The sequence below is a fragment of the Conger conger genome, chromosome 4 (assembly GCF_963514075.1).
Source record: "Conger conger chromosome 4, fConCon1.1, whole genome shotgun sequence".
Taxonomy (NCBI): Eukaryota; Metazoa; Chordata; class Actinopteri; order Anguilliformes; family Congridae; genus Conger; species Conger conger.
In genome coordinates this window covers 48,201,719-48,218,652 of record NC_083763.1, presented here as the reverse complement: position 1 = coordinate 48,218,652, position 16,934 = coordinate 48,201,719, and the positions used below count along the sequence as shown (strand labels likewise).

The following is a 16,934-nucleotide window of genomic DNA, read 5'->3' as shown; positions in this document are numbered from 1 at the left end:
GATACACGTTGTCAATTTTCTTCCCGTTGTTCCTGAACTTACAAAGGGATCATTAAAGTCAAGAATAAAAAAAAAACCCATGATCAGTTTGGCCCAGCCCGATGTACTTTCCATCCCTCAATGAAGGGTTGGCCACGAATTCGGGCAATGCTCCTTTAAAAGGCTGGATAAAGATGATGATTGGCAGATAATATTTTGTTTGGGGGATATTTCCTACTGGCCTGACGTCAGCACGCTCTTCACAATTCCATTTGTTGCCTTGTATTACAGCTGCCTTTCTCTGACGGGGCAATCAACAGGGGAAGTAAACAGAAAATCCAAACCTCTGAGTTCTGAAGTCAGATGCACAGACGGCTGGCTCTGTTGCATGAAAGAAATGGACTCTGCTCCGGTAATGTGAAGTATTTCGAAGAATACCATTTCGGTTGTTAGCAAGTAGCTTGCAAATATTTTAGCTAGCTACACAGCTGGTTAATCGCTTACTGCTGCACCAAGCTAGCTAGTTATTTGTGCTGACCGCTAACCGGAATAATCATAGGCCGTCGACCAAACCGAAAGTTTGTTTTTCCTTATTGAATGATTTGTTTGCGCTTCCTTTTGATGTTGTTGTAAGCCAGCGACAACATAGCTTCATAAAAATAGTCACTCAAAAGAAAACAACGTGGTTACCTAACTTGATAACTAGCATGCTCGCTAACGTTAACTACGTTGCCAAGACTAGAGCGTCCTTCGAGCTAAACGTAGCTAGCTAACTTAGCAAATCTAAAAAGTAACGTTACTTGTTAGCAAGCTAGCTGGCTAGGTTATGACAGGGAAATGATGCAGGTAGCTTGCTAGTATTGTCTAGTTAGATATCAAAGTTTTTTCACAAGTCTGCTAATGCTACCTAGCTAACTTAGCTATATCGATATGTTATACTACAACTTTTGTGATATTTTCAAGCTAGCAAGATTTTTAGTTGGCTAACGGTAGCAAACCTATATTCGTTGCATTACTTTGCTAAGGCGCATGATAAGATAGCTACACAATTTGATAAATAGTCTACTTTCTAGTTCGCTAATGTCAGTAAATTGTTTAGTCAGCTGACGTTAGCTAACGTAATAACGTCGGGAACGTTTATTGTTTTGCTGCATCACAGCCATGATAGCTATGGCTAGCGTTATGCATACATGTATCGCGACTCAAAGTATTAGCTAGCTAATCTCATGTTGCAACCTAACTTGGTTATCAAGTTATCTAGCTAGTTAATTTAACTAATCAGTTCAATTATAACTTAAGTTGACAAAAAGTGTGAAATGTCGGGCACCTCAGCAAATTGTACTAGCTAAATTAGCTAGTTAACCCATTGACTGTGCTCGAAACACCTGCATTATACTGTACCCGGAATATCTTGCTAGCGTTAGCTAACGTTACAGTAGCATCCATTTGAAAACGTATTAGCTAAACGGAACGCAAACGCATCTATATGATTAGATCCCAATTGGTGCAAATGTTGCGAGGGTTAAAAATTGCGTTTCGTGAACATATAATTGAATAGTTCCATTAGCTAACTGGCGCTTGCTGAATAAAACGTAATGTGCCAGTCTCCGCGGTAGGTCGGAGTTTAGCACAGTTTTATAATTTCCATGTAACCATGCGTGCTTGAGGTAGGCCTAAATGATTAACTGCAGTCGATGAAAATTGCATCGTTTACGCGATCACTTCTGTTGCATTATATTTTGAAAGGGATTTGCTACGCATCTTGATCAGTATATTACAGTGTATGTTCTTTGAACATGGCCAAATCACTAATGACCAATATTAATAACTCAATAGCAATCACCAAAAGGGTCGTGCATCAAAGTGACTTGATCGCTTCAGCCTTCATGTTATATTGAAGACCCATTCTACGGACTGAATGGTCCCGAGGAACTATGACCTCATGATCGTTCATTGGGGGCACATCCTGTGAAAAACATGCACAATGAGGTCATCCCCACAGCTGACCTCAGGGTCAGTGTCCGTTTTGTGTCTATTGTGCATACACATGCACTATGCACAGCGAGTGTCGAGGGGCTCTAGCTCTGAGCTGTGAGCGTGCCAGTTTGTGGGGACTCGTCCGCTATAAAATGACCTTGCATCATGTGCTTTATTCGCACAGTTGCTTGTGCCAGTGCTTTCCTGGCATCTGCTATGCTTAAGATCTTTAATCTCAAAATGCAAATAATGAATGGTCTGATCCATTGTTTTATCTTAAAATCAAATCAATTTTATTTGTATGGTATATGCTAGGAGGGGTCGTAGTCAAATGTTGTTTCTCGGTGTTAACAACACTAAGTGTACTATGTGTACTTCTGAAATGTACTGTAATCTAAGAAAAGGCACATTCGTCTGTCCATAAGGGGTTAATGCTGGACTAATACATTTTTTTCTGACAATCCCAAACTTAATTTGCAGCCTGACTTCTGGTAGTGTCAGTACACTCAACATTGGCATACTGTGGAAGGTTTCCGCATTGTTTCTTTCCGTCTGAGCCGTGCTTCCAACTCAGTCACCTTTGTCCGTTGTAGACCATTGGGGAGTTCTTCAGGACGCTATGCGAAATGGGCTTCAGCGAGGCGCAGATCCAGGCCGCTGTGCAGGCGGGGCACTTCTCTGTGCACGAGGCTGCAGAGTGGTGAGAAGCCGCACCGTGCACGCAGTCCTACGGCATACAGCCATCCGTCCTGCAGGCTAATTCCTAAATACATCCCAGAATGAACTGTCACCAACCTGGCACTCTACGTCTATCGTTTAATCACATCATTGATATGGCCCCCAAAATAACAATGTAGTAAAATGTCCGTTATTGGCCAATCAAAGGGTCTCATCAATAAAGTGCTTTGGTAAGTTGGTACCAGTTAAGCAATTAATCAATCTCTCTCTTTTTCTCTGCAACAGGCTATTGCAAGGTGGAAGTCCAAGGCACAAGCTTGTTAAGCAGTCTTCCCAGCCACTTCAAACCGCCTTCTCTGCTTTCAACCCTCCCATAGGCCATGATACTCAGACCTCTGCAGGCTCATCGCAGTCTGTGCCACATGACTCCCACGGTGAAGGTACAAGCAAAGAACTTGCTGTCAAAACCACATGATTTCTTTCTCTGAATGGATCAAGTGCTTCCTGCTTCCCAAAGGGAAAGCAAAATGGTGCATGAGATGTCACTTCACTTTTCTCCTCATAGTTTTATTCAGCCACCACAGAACCTAAATACTTTCTGCTTATAGACAGATTCACCACAGCAGGCTAGGAATTTTACTGAATTAAGGAGCTGTTTTGCATTGTCTGAACTGGATGACTCAAGTCAGGACATATTTATTTATTATTATATGTCCAAATTATTTTCTTGGAAAACCCAATCTCTGCATCTTTACCATGCTCCTCCTGTTGTGCTTCAGTGCTTCTGGTTTGCCACATTATTAGTTATCACTTAACAATCGGTCCACAATCGTCAGCTGATGATTATATGAATAAAAATAAGCATAATTAAAGGCCCACTTGCATTTTTTTTTTGTTTTTCCTATTATCCTCGTGCTTTCAGTTTGTGTTCCACACTGATTAACGTAAAACAGTTGCAATTTTGGTAGAAATATTAATATGTTAGGGTTATTTTTCCGAGCTGTTTGTAAAACAATTTCCCATGTGACATGAGGTAGTATGTTTTTGCATAATTATGTGATGAGGTGACCACAGGAACCGGAGGGCGAGGGGCTGCTACGTCACTGCTCTTTGCAGTCTTTGTGGGCGTTTTAGATACTAAAACCAGGAATGGCCTTTAAATAATGTCACCAGAAAAATACATCAGCTTGTTGATTCTCAGCATCTGGTCTGAAGACACTCCTCCGCCCCTAGGTACAGCTTCCCCCCCTCCCTTGGAGTCGCGTATAAAGCAGGATAAGAACGACTTCCAGGAGCAGCAGAGGCATCGCGTGGCACAGGAGGCCAGAGCTGAGAAGAGACAGAAGAAGCAGGTAACCGTCGCCTCCACCTTTCATTACGAGACCCCCCATTTACTGTAAATTCACTGTAATAGAAGAAGATGATGATATACTTTATTGAACCCCGTGGGGTAATTTGTCCTCTGCACTTGACCCATCCATACAGAGCAGTGATCAGCCACCATGCGGCACCCGGGCAGCAATGTGGGGTTAAGGGCCTTGCTCATGGGCCCAACAGCTGTGCGGATTTTATCATGGCTCCACTGGGGCTTGAACCGGGGCACCAACCTTCTGGGTCCCAGTCATGTACCTTAGCGGCTACGCTACCTTAAATTGCTTAAGGATCCATCCCAGGATTCAAGCCTTTAACACCAAATTCCTGTTCCTGGAGATCTACCATCCTGTCAATTTTAGTTTCAACCCTAATTTGACACCTCTATTTAACAGCTCAATGAGATTTCTTGCTGTTGAATGAGGTGTGATTTGTTATGGTTGGAATGAAAAACCTACAGGACAGTAGATCTCCAGGAACAGGACTGGGCAGCCCTGACTTGGTTGGTTAATCCAGTCGGTACTCAGCCCTGTATGCACAACTGTTATGCACTTGGAACGCAGTTACTTTCTGTGTACTAATGCTGTGAGTTGGCTGAAGAACAGGAATCGCCATTCCTTTGCATTAAAACGCCCAACCCATCTTCTGACACTGACTGAAGGCCTGCCTTCACCAGCCTGCACCTCCCCTGACCCTCTTTATCCATCCTTTTTCTTTTCTTCTCAAATTTCCTACTCCTACTGGCATAGTAATATTATAGGTGTAGTTGTTGTTTTTATAGTGATGTTTACTTTTGTTTACAATGCAATGTTGTTTGTTTGGCCAACTTTACACTTATTGATTATATGCGGGCCTTCTTGGTGATATTGCACTTTTGTATTCCAGAGAGTATCACTGACATTCTCCACTTTTGTAAATCACTCTGGATAGGACAATGTACAGTGGCTTCAGAAAGTATTCATACATCTCTCATTTATATAAGTATTCAGACCCTTAATTCAGTACTTTGTAGAAGTCTTCTTGGGTAAATCTCTACAAGCTTTGCACACCTGGATTTGGGCAGTTAATCCCAAACTCTCTACAGAGAGTTCATTGGACTTCATGGCTTGCTTTTTGTTCTGTCATGCTGTGTGAATTGTGGGTCAATATATACACAAATGTGTGCCTTTCTAAACTATAGCCTTAAACTCCAGTCAAGTTCTAGAAACACCTCAAGGATAATTCAAGCAATCAGGATACACCTGACAACCGCAAAGGGTCTGAATACTTATGCAAACGAGAGATTTCAGTTTTAGATTTTTAATAAATGTGGTAAAAACATGTTTTTACTTTGTCATTGTGGCTTAATGTGTGGAGACTGATAGGAAAAATGGCAATTTTATCCATTTACACTTAAATCTATAACACAAAAAAGTGTGCAAAAGGGGTCCGAATACTTTACGAAGCCACTGTAAACGTAAAGCTTGCTTGGGACAGTTTCACTGACCGACGTGGCCTCCAGTGTATGTGTGTCACGTTCCCATTCAGAAACCTTCCACTGGTATTGTATGATTGACAGCTGTCCCTATGTCTGACAGGAGAGGGAGCTGGTGCTGAAGCGGATTGCAGAGGACAGGCGGAGCCTGCAGCAGAAGGCCCAGCCCGCTGGCCAGTCAGAACCCTCTCCCTCTCCCGCTGAGGGCCAGAGGCTGGGGGGCAGGGTGCAGACCAGTGTGGACAACCACTGCGTCCTCATGGTGAGATGGAGCCCCCTCGCCAAGTGTGCTTGTCCAGCTCCTGGGCCTGAATCTTTATACATTCATCGATCGGTTGAACGTTGACTGAATCATTGGCACCAGTTCGGCTCCAGGCAATAGTGGAGTGAATGACTAATGTGTGAGTGAATGTTAATTCGGAGCAACTGAGAAGGATTTCATCCCAGCACTTGCTGTATTGCGTGACTACCCAGCTAACACTTAGCCTGTATTGGAGAGTAGTTTACATGTAGTTAAACTAGTAGTTTAATTGCAGTTTGCTGGTAATAGTTCAAATATGTAGCAGTTTTAATTTTGAGGTGTAGTTAGCTACAGGACTTTGGCTGTAAAATGTATATTTTTTCAAACCCCTTTGACCAAATACCACATACTCTTTTCTCCACTGTAGTTGCCAACAGTCAGCCACTACATTTCTCTTCAGGGCAGCTTGACCATAGCTCAATCCTTTGTAATTGGTAGGTTTGAGAGTAGTTCCCCCAGCAATGCACACTTGAGTAATAAAGAGGAGCCATCTTCTCCATACCACCACCCCCACCCCGTGTCCTCCTCAGATCCGGCTGCCCTCCGGGGAGTCCATGCGGGAGCGCTTCCCCGCCGACGCGCCCCTGCGGCGCGTGGTGGAGCACATCTCCGGCCGCCACCCGTCCCTGCCCTCCTTCTCCCTCCTCCAGGGCTTCCCGCGCAAGCGCTTCGGCGAGGCCGAGCTGGCCTGCTCGCTCCACTCCCTGGGCCTCACGCCCAACGCCGCCCTGTGCATCCAGACCACCCCTCCGGAGACGCCCCAGGACCCTCCCAGCCCCGCCGCCCCGCCGGGCTGGGGCCGGCAGGAGGCGGCCGGCCCCGGCGGCTCGCCCGCGCATCAGAACAACGCCGCCGGGGAAGAGGAGGCCGAGGAGCCCGCTCTGCCCCCGCCTCTGCCCCAGCAGCTTTGGGAGGAGGCGGTGGGGTACGCCGGGATCCCCGGGGTGGGTCCGCCGCTGTCCGGCCCCTCACATTTCTGGGGTGAGTGCTCACATTACTGGGTACAACCGCGTCTTAGCATTTTCATTATTGAAAATGGATCATTCTTCAAAGGCTGAAACTTCTCTTTTCTTAGCCGCTGAATTACTCATGCTGACTCATATTTCTTTCTATTATTTTTGGATTTTCTTTTATTATCTTAAAGCAAAAACATACCGTTGCTCAATCTGCCTCTTTCTTAGACTTCCATTCATTTAGAAATTGGGTTTTGTGAAGTCCTTTTAATAGACTAATCAAAAATGTGCAGAAAGCTGTCATCCGGTCAAAAGGCATTTCTCGAGGTAAGATAATGTGTCCTTTATGGAGAACTATCCCTTTACTGTATTGAGTCTTTTTCCTTTCAGTGCTGTAGTGTTGGACTTTTTTGAAAGGACGCTAAGCGCTTGTCAGATTCCAGTCGGATTTCGTTATTTCGTCCTTTAATGAAGAGGTACGTATTTTGACATTTTTTTTTCCTGGACAGGGCGGGGCCAGAAGCTGGTGGCGGGCGGAGTGGAAGAGGCGTCCAGCTCTGATGAGGAAGCTCCATTAGAGGAGGGGAACGAAGAGCAAAACCTCCCTTTTCCTGGTACTACTCAGCCTTTTCTCATTTTCCATGTTTTCCATCCCTGTATTTAATTTCCCCACACCAGTGATTCATTCAGTCATCACTGCTAATATGCAGTGGAACACTTGCATCCAACATTAGCATTTCTGCAGGGCTTTAGCAGTTGGCTGTAGAAGGCCTTTAATACATGTCTTGATATTCACTGGTTTTCAGCAGCAGGAGCAGATTTAATTTATAGTAAATTCTAGCTACACACTATGATGTCAGGTACTGAATCGGGGTTATTCCATATGATGAATTCATGACTGGAGTTTGAGTGCAGTAGCAAATGGCTTGCAGAAAGGCACTTGGAGTGATATCTCGCTGATTATCTTAGCAGGTCTTCCCCGGCTGCCCTTCTTCCCAGACAACCGAGCCCGGGGACCGATGGATCCCGGCCACCGCTGGCCAAACCAGGGCAACAGACTCAGGTGAGTGTCCAGGGCGCCCCCTGCCTGTCACTGTCCAGACATGTGGCTGAGAGGCAACCTCACTGGACCAGATTCAATTTTATTAGGAACAAGCTCCCTGCACAGTCTAGCAGTCGGCAGCTAAATGGCATACTCTGGCAGGGTTTTTCTGACTTGAATTCTCCAATTTAAATGGAATGGCATTGACGGTGTTTGGGGGCTGGACTTGCTGCGTTCCGTTTACCTGAAAACTGTGGTTTCAACTGAGATGTATGGTTACACACATTATTATAATAGATTTTATTATTGTAATTATTTCTTACAATCTTCTGGGCCTGCTGCTGCCTGAGGGGAGAGCAAGGAGAGAGAGGTTGAGAGGGAGAGGGAGGAGGAGGGTGACATGCAGAGGGGAAGGATCACTATTTTAGGACACTACTTCCAGGACAGTTTAGTATTCCACACACTTATTTTACACCTCATGAGACCCGTAATATAATTTGGTTATGTGTACGCCTAAATATAGCTGAGAAAAAGCAATTCAGAATCCTAATTTATAATGATATTGTCAGGTGATGGTAGCAATGAAAAAAGTGATCATTTCAATGCCCTTTTCAAAAGTTTGTGTTCTGGCTGCAGTGAGCATCTTTGTGCTCTTTTATATTTGTAGCTGCACAAACATTTCAAAGGATGTTAGAAGTCTTCAACATTAAATAGTGAGTTAAATAGTGGAGGCAATGGTCCAGACATAGAAATGTATGCCTTTTACTTGTTTTGCTTCCAATGCTACATCACTGAGGGCTGTTGTGCCAAGATTTCATTCAAGCCTGAAAGTAACATCCTACTTCGAGCAGTCATTGTCTTGGGTGAACCATTTTACCATTCCCTTCCCAGTTCTGTGAATATTAGTGGTTGAAATGGAGGCAGATGGAGCTGCTGGCATGTGTAGGTCTGGTCTTACTCACTGCTGCATTTCTGCTTGCTGCAGGGAGGGGGCGCCAGAGGAAGTGCTGGCGCCTGAAGAGAGGCGGGTGGCCCCAGGGGCAGCAGGGCAGGCCGCCGTGGAGCGCCTCCAAAGAGCGGCTCGCCACGACGACCCCTCGGGCACCACGGGGCAGCCGTCTCCCCCGAAGAAGGCCTTCAGGACTCCCAGTGTACCCTCTCTCTGCGTCATGGCGACCCGAGCCACTGTCACCCTCATGACAGGTTGGTGGTCACCGTCACCCTAAGGTCATCACATGCCTGAATCTGCTCATTGAGGATCAAATCATACCCAGAACCCATTGTATTAAACACAAAATTTACATTTAACCACAGTTAGTCTTGGTTCATCAATTCATTCTGTTAAGGCATCTGTGCAAGGAGAGCATTAACCCTTTCAGTCCCTAGCCCAATAGGAAGTGGCTCCACCCAAAAGCAAAATAGGCTTTGGTTGAGAAATTTGAGAACGTTTAGTTGGGGTTTAATGAGCGCTCAAAACGATAGACTAACAGTCATTTTGATTGGTAAAAAAAACAAAAAACGCTTGAGTGCCATATAATTAATAGTCCTTGAAGGCACACTTCATTCATAGTATAACCAGGTGTGCCGAATGAAGGTTGAATTGATAACCTACAGGAGGGCAGACCTCTAGGAACAAGGTTGGGCAGAACAGGTCTTGGTTACGTAATCGGTGTAATGAAGTTTGATGACCTCTCTCTCTCCCTCCCTAACTCAGCTCCCAGCATGCAGTACAGCAGCAGCCTCTCCTGCCTGACCCCGGAGCTGGCCGAGCTCCTTCTCAACCACATGTCCCGCGAGAGACTCCTGCGCCCACGCACTCTGGAGCTCTTCTTCGGCTGCCCGCTCCAGAAGTTTGTCCTCAACTGCTACCCGTACTCCACAAACGAGCTGCTCCGCCAGCTGAGAGCCTTCACAGCCCTGAAGCACCTGAGCCTGGTCAACTCGCCTCTCATCACAGGTACACAGTCACTGCCTGTAGGGCTGGCCATGGGTGTATATATAAAACAACATTTTTAAGTTTGATATATGTGATACTATTGTCATATTACATCACGTGTCATTTGGCTGACGCTTTTATTGATTAGACTAAGCTGGAGACAATCCTCCCCTGGAGTAATGCAGGGTTCTTATTGTGGCTACACTGGGATTCGAACCCCCAACCTTGCCTGTCCCAGTCATTTACCTTAGCCACTACGCTACAGGCGTCCCTATTAACCAGCTGCATGTTAACATAATTATAGTGTTTTATGCTAGGGTTTTAAAATGGGGTATGGTCCTTGTTAATAATGTACTGTTTTAGGAATTAGCATTGAAAAAGATGTTAATTGGTTTTGCAAACTTGGAAAAAGAAACCATGATTTTAACCTACTTCATAACATCTTTTCCAGCCTCATACAGAATGCATTGCTCCATTTCTCTTTCCGGTTTTATTTGTATTTGTGTATTAGAAAAATTCCTTCTTGCTCAATGATTTATTACAAAAATCCATAAATACAGATTCCAAATTCTTAGTTAATGCTAAATGTGAGTCATAAAACCAGTTGTATTTGTCATGGGATATCAGAATTTCTGCAAAACCAATGAAACCGCTTGCGTTTTGTTGTACGTGTTGACGATTCAGCTGGAGGTCATGAAGGTAATGTCCATTTGTATGTAGTATATCAGGGCTGGGGCACATGAGGCTGCTTTTGTCTTCCAGACTCGGGCCTATCTGTTCTTTCCAGCCTACAGAAACTCCAGCACCTAAACTTGGCCTCATGCAGCAAGCTAACGGACTCCTGCCTGCAGCACATCACAGGTAAATCTGCTCACATTTACACCCTATGCAGGCATGCTCTTCATCTTTGCATGAATCATTTAGTAGGTGATCTTACCAGTCGCACCTTTTGTTGTTTCATTATACAGTATGTACACATGTAATGCTTCTTTGAATGGTGGTAATTATATAGGTATGAGAAGTTTGAGGATTAGGCACGTGGGACCATCAAGGGATGTGTGAAGTGCTCTACGAGTAGGTCATATTTCCTGCTGGTAGAGCATACATTTGAATTTTCTTAAGCTAATACCAATATTTCGGATAGCTTGGGCCCATGCAGTAAACTGAGATCTTTTGTTTTCAAAACCCCAGTAAATACAGTGCATAGAGAAGGCCAAACGGACCGATAGGGTGGTGATAAAACAGTGTTCATCCTCGCAGGTCTGAAGTCCCTCTCCTTCCTGTTGCTGGACCATACCAAAGTGAGTGACGCGGGGATGGTGAAGTTCCTCCGGTCGGCGCCCTCATCTCTCACCCAGCTGAGCCTGAACCAGACGGGCGTGAGCGAGCTGACCCTGGCCGCTCTGCCCGTCAGCGTGCCGCAGCTGCGTCTCCTCAGCATCAAACACACCCAGGTGACCGCTCTTCTATCCATCGCCGCCCGCGCCAGAATCAAACGCCGCTCGGCTCCAGCCGCCGAGTCACCCGTTACACGCGTGGTTTGGCCTCTCGTTCCGTTCGCCTGGACTGTGTTCCTGAACTAACGCATTCTCACCTGTGTGGATCAGACCTTGGGCCAGATATGTAGGCTAATATGTAGGCTAACTGTCCTTGGGTCAGATATGTAGGCTAATATAGAGGCTAACTGTTTTGAATTCAAATACTTTTCTTTGTCTTGATCTTGCTTGGTGCAACTGAGCCAACCAGGAGGCCGCGATTGCGAACGGATAATTGGACATGTCCAATCCCCACTCTAATTTGAAATGTCCATCCCCACTTTGAGCGATGATTTTATTTTATTTTATTTTATTTGAATCTTTATTTCGAACATGTAAAATAGTTACAAAACAGAAACAGTAGTTAAACAGATGAATGACAAAATATAAAAATACATCACAAATTCCCTCCACCAGCACTTAAACTTAAACCTATTTACATGTGCGAAAAGGAGTAGGAAGAAGTAACACTTATGTACTCCCCCTTTAATGATTATGATACTCATAAAAAGACATAATTATAATGTTTTTATATTACCGGTGAGGGGGATCATGCTGTATTGTCTGTCCTGGCCCAGGTTGGGGACGTGTCGCCCCTGGCTGAGCTGCTCAGCCTGCAGACGCTGTACCTGGATGGGACGGGAGTGACCGAGGGGTCTTTAGCGCACCTGGCGACCCACCCGACCCTGTCTTCCCTCAGCCTGGCTGGCATCCCCGTCGCCGACGGCAACCATGCCCTCCAGATCATCTCAGGTGAGCTCTTAGCCTGTTCTCAGCCCAGGAGCCTTCTGCACATATCAGACACTTCAGCTGAAAAACCTGGCTTTAGAAGCCGTGCTGCCTAACACTATCCTTGAGAAGTGGCAGTTTGCCTCCATTAAAGGCCCGCTCGGTTATTTCCACAGAATTTGCAGTTGGGAGATTCCAACATCTGCCGTTACATCTGCTGGATATTTTGGTGGTAAAGCCCATTACAGCTATATAATAGAGACTGATGAGAGTTATTGACACCTGAGGATTATTAAAGCATATGTCAGTCTCGTATGTATCTGGGCTTTACCACCCAAATATCCAGCAGTTGTAAGGTCTCTTACCATGGAATTTCTAATGAACCTGGAGGCTATAGGAAGTGATTACTTGCAATTATTACTGCTAAAGACTTCAGTTTAAGGGGGCAGTTACTTTTTCCACAAGGGTGTTTAACAACTTTTTTTCATTAAATATATGAATTTACAAAAATGTGTTCTGTGTTTACTCTGGTTCTTTCCATTTTGTCTTTCTTAAAACATTCAGTGTAACGAATACAAGTCCAACTATAGAGGAAATCAGGAAGCGGGCAAATACTTTTTCACTGTACATGAACCTTAACTTCATTCATTTCCACTGCAAACCAGTGACCCCCGCACTCCAGTTGTATTATTGACTTCCAGATGAAGCCACTAGAGGGCGCCTGTATGCACGTGTTTAGTCAGTGACTGCATTTATTCATATCCCATCCCATAGACCTGAGGCTGACCCAGCTGACCCTGCCGGGGAGACACTGCGTGACAAACAGCGGGCTGGGCTTCCTGTCCCGATTGTCCCTGCTCTCCGAGCTGGACCTGACCGACTACACACACGTCACTGACCAGGGCACTGCCCACCTCGCCTCCATGACCAGGCAAGAGTCCTTTTCCGAGAGCGCTCGCTGTGCAGAGTAGCTTGCCAGCTCATTTTGTGGAAGCAGAACCTCTGGGGGTTTTGATTACAGAGCAAGATACTATTTAGCTCTTAGGTAAACTAAGCATTAGGTAATCTTTAGTGATGGGATATAAAGGTGAGCATTTCTGGGCATACATTCTTTTATGTATGCTATAAAAATGCTACTGTGTCTTGGCCTATTTCTTTATTGCTCGTAGAACTAGGCCATATATATTAATTGCACTTGAAGCCACAGTAATTTAAAGATATCCTTAATCTGTGGAAACTTTAAACTGATGGTAATGAATAGGAATTATCCCCATAAAATATGCCCTTTTTTTATTTCCTTTGGCTGTACAAATTTGGATCACATCCCAGCAATTATTACACAGTATATTCATTTTGATAAGATGGAGCCTGATTGGGCTATGACATAATGTGTTGTGGGGTTGATTGGTCTGTCATATATTTCGCCGGTATATTATCTGGCTGTGAGCTGATGTAAAAACCTCTTCCTCAGGCTGAAGAAGCTGTCCCTTAGCAACACGATGGTGACGGACAGGGGTCTGCTTCCCCTGTGCAGCCTGCAGGAGCTGCTGGAGCTCTGCTTAGACCGCACAGCCGTCACCAGCCGAGGCGTGGCTGCCTGTGTCACCTGCCTGCCGCAGCTGCAGGTACACACACATGAGCACACACACGCGCGCACTCACACGCACACACACACACGACTGCCCACACATGCACGAGCACACACACGCATGCACAAGCATGCACACACACACACACACACACACGCACACAACTGCCCACACATGCATGAGCACACACACGCATGCACACACACACATACGCACGACTGCCCACACATGCACGAGCACACACACGCATGCACAAGCATGCACACACACACACACACACACACACACACACACACACACACACGCACACGACTGCCCACACATGCATGAGCACACACACGCATGCACACACACACATACGCACGACTGCCCACACATGCATGAGCACACACACGCATGCACACACACACATACGCACGACTGCCCACACATGCACGAGCACACACGCATGCACAAGCATGCACACACACACACACACACACACACACACACACACACACACACACACACACACACACACACACACACGCATGCCTGCACTCAAACATGCATAGACACATGCCTTCACACCCATGCATGTAAACATGCACAGACACATGCACATAAATGCACACACATGGGCACACAAATGCACATGAGCACATACACACATGCACACGCATTCCTACACACATATGCTCATGCGCGCACAAGCACACACACCGATCGGTCGTGTGACTTAGGTGTGTATCCTTAGATCCCTCCCCTCATTTCCACCCTGTGCTGAGCATGGTGTTTAATGTGCCGCAGGTCTTGGGCCTGGCCAGCACTCAAGTGGGTGACTCGGTGGTGAGGAGGGGCCTGCTCCACTGCAAGCAGCTGGTCAAACTGAACCTGAGCCGCACACGGATCACTGACCACGGTGAGCTTCGCTTATTTCCAGCACAAAGTGTTTTCCAATTTTGTATGTGAGGAGTTGAACTATATTCAAAGTTTTTTCTGTTTGCTACAAACTTCAGCTGAGTTTAGCTAAGGGGGCAGCCTGTAGCCTAGTGGTTAAGGTGCTTGACTGGGACCTGGAAGGTTGGTGGTTCAAGCCACGATAAGATCCGCACAGCCGTTGGGCCCTTGAGCGTGGCCCTTAACCCCGGATTGCTCCAGGGGGGATTGTCCCCTGCTTCGTCTAATCTACTGTACATGGCTTTGGATAAAAGCATCAGCTAAATAACAAAATTATTATTATTTTTGTATGAAGTTTGAAACTTTGTAGTGTGTAGGAACAAAATTGGCTGTTCATTGGGAAAACGCAGAGAACAAAAGTTCACAATTATTTGGCGATAATAGTATACTTTAATGTTATAACAGGCAGTTCAGCGAAGCTCATTCTTTTATTTTGTACCTCATTACGAGAGCCTTATGTTCCGCCCTGTCCATTACGTTACATTACATTATGCCGTTTGGCAGATGCTCTTATCCAGAGCGACGTACCACAAAGTGCACAGTGCATACCCATAACCAGGGATATGTGCGCTGAAAGACCCTGGAGGAAAGATGCTTTCCGCATGGGGGTGACCTCTGGCCCCCTCTCCTCTTCCCTCAGGTCTGAAGTTCCTGCGGCAGATGGCCTTGAGCCAGGTGAACCTGGACTGGACCGGGGTGACCCTGTCGGGATTTGCCGCCTTTGTCTCCGCGTGCCCTCACATTGCCAGCATCCGAGCGAGCCACACCCGGGCCATCCCCCCGGATCAGGTCTCCGACGACGACGCCGACGCCGACGAGGGCGGCGGCCTCCGGCCCTGAGCCGGCCCCCGAGACCACGTCGTCACGGCGACGGGGTGCTGGAGCCAGCGGTCTAGGTTGCACTGAATGAACGGAGCCCTCACGGCACAGAGACGAACCGTGCTACTCCTGTAGATTAAACCCCCCTATTGAGCACCAATGCAAGTGTACTATTATAGTCTATGGTGAATAGAAGTCGATTAAGACTTGTCCGTTCCACAGAACGTGAAAATGTCTACGGTATTCCCCAATTGCGCCGGAGCATGCATCCATCCTTATGCTGACATATCCCATTATTTTCGTATGCATAAAGTATCTGCACTAGCATTGTATATAACCTCTCTAAAATCTCGTGAATGGGAAGTTTGCATTCTATTAATTGCTTGCAAAAACAGGCCACTGGCCTATGTCGGACAGGGCCTGGAACTACCAAAAATTTAACGATACGTTAATATGGGACTGGATACTAATAAGTTAATGTTAAAAAAGAAATGTTGATTTTGTAGATGTAAATGACGCTTACTGCTCGTACAATCTGTTCAGATGGAAGACGGGTTTCCTATAAAAGGGTCTGAAGTACAAGATGATTATAATGTTGACACTTTCGTGTCTTTAGTCTTTGTTACTGCTAAGAATTGTCTAATATTGTTTGGCTGTGCCAGTTACGAATTTGATTCAATTTGAGCAATGCACATACCAGAGAGGGTGAAAGTGTTGGCCTGACTCTGGAATTTAAAAAGAATCTTTCATCCATGGTTACACATGGAATTAATCCTGTGTTGTTTTTTTGTAGGTAGTTAGTTGATGGTTTTAGAGTGACCTGAAACACACTTTTGTTATTGGCTTAGAAAGTGTTTCATTGGGTTTTTTTATTTTTTATTATTTCAACAGAAAATGTAATCGCTGTATACACCACCAATCACAGGTCAAATTTTTAGTTAGGCTACCGAAATTAATATTTCTGATAGCTTATAGTAATCGCACATGCAGTGGTGTTGCACTGCAAGCACTAAACCCTGTAAAGGGAGTCATTTTAATAGTTAAGATACAACATGTTGCATTTAACTTTGAGGATGTACCAATTTGCAAATAATACAGTGAGTCACTGTTCCTGAAAAAATGGAAAAGGGGCAAGGGACCAACAATTGGTGTATCTTTTCTAATTAGCCTCCCCGTTTTGGAATAAAACTAGCTTGTTTTATAATTTTCAATTATCTGAAGTGGTGTCTGGTTGAGATGCTTTTCTGGTGCTTAACTGGCCAACCTCTGCAGAAGATACAGTATCTGATCCAATCAGCACCTTGCACTTTGTGATGAAGCTTGCTGTGCTCCCATTGGCTGTAAATGTAGGTAAGCATGACACCCTTTTCCTGAAGCACCCACTGTAAAGAGTAGGCTCATAACTACATACTTGGGTACAACAGTACCATGCCAAAGCTGGCAACTCTTATTAGTTTGAAACATATGTAGTTTTGCCTCTTATGTTGTACTGCACTGAGATGTAAAGTACGGTTTATTTTTCAAAATATGTACTGGAACAACTGAAGTGCACTGCACATGGAAAATGCTTATTAAAAAATACATTTTGAACTTCTCAAATTCTTTTATACTA

At 45.3% G+C, this 16,934-nt stretch overlaps 1 protein-coding gene across 2 annotated transcripts; it reads left to right on the top strand.

Annotated features, from left to right (window-relative positions):
• Positions 1–259: 259 nt before the first annotated feature.
• si:ch73-173p19.1 (uncharacterized) lies at positions 260–16,921 on the top strand. Of its 2 annotated transcripts, none has more exons than XM_061237511.1 (17): positions 260–391; positions 2,550–2,656; positions 2,920–3,074; positions 3,868–3,986; positions 5,583–5,741; positions 6,311–6,761; positions 7,243–7,347; positions 7,706–7,796; positions 8,761–8,978; positions 9,490–9,732; positions 10,474–10,572; positions 10,972–11,165; positions 11,825–11,999; positions 12,750–12,906; positions 13,447–13,600; positions 14,354–14,465; positions 15,144–16,921. In XM_061237511.1, exons 1-17 carry the CDS (start codon positions 368–370, stop codon positions 15,341–15,343), a joined length of 2,763 nt encoding a protein of 920 aa, XP_061093495.1. In that variant the 5' UTR covers positions 260–367; the 3' UTR covers positions 15,344–16,921. The 2 variants fall into 2 exon arrangements, with proteins under 2 accessions (XP_061093495.1, XP_061093494.1); XM_061237510.1 differs by having other exon boundaries at positions 7,703–7,796.
• The last annotated feature ends 13 nt before the right edge of the window (positions 16,922–16,934 follow it).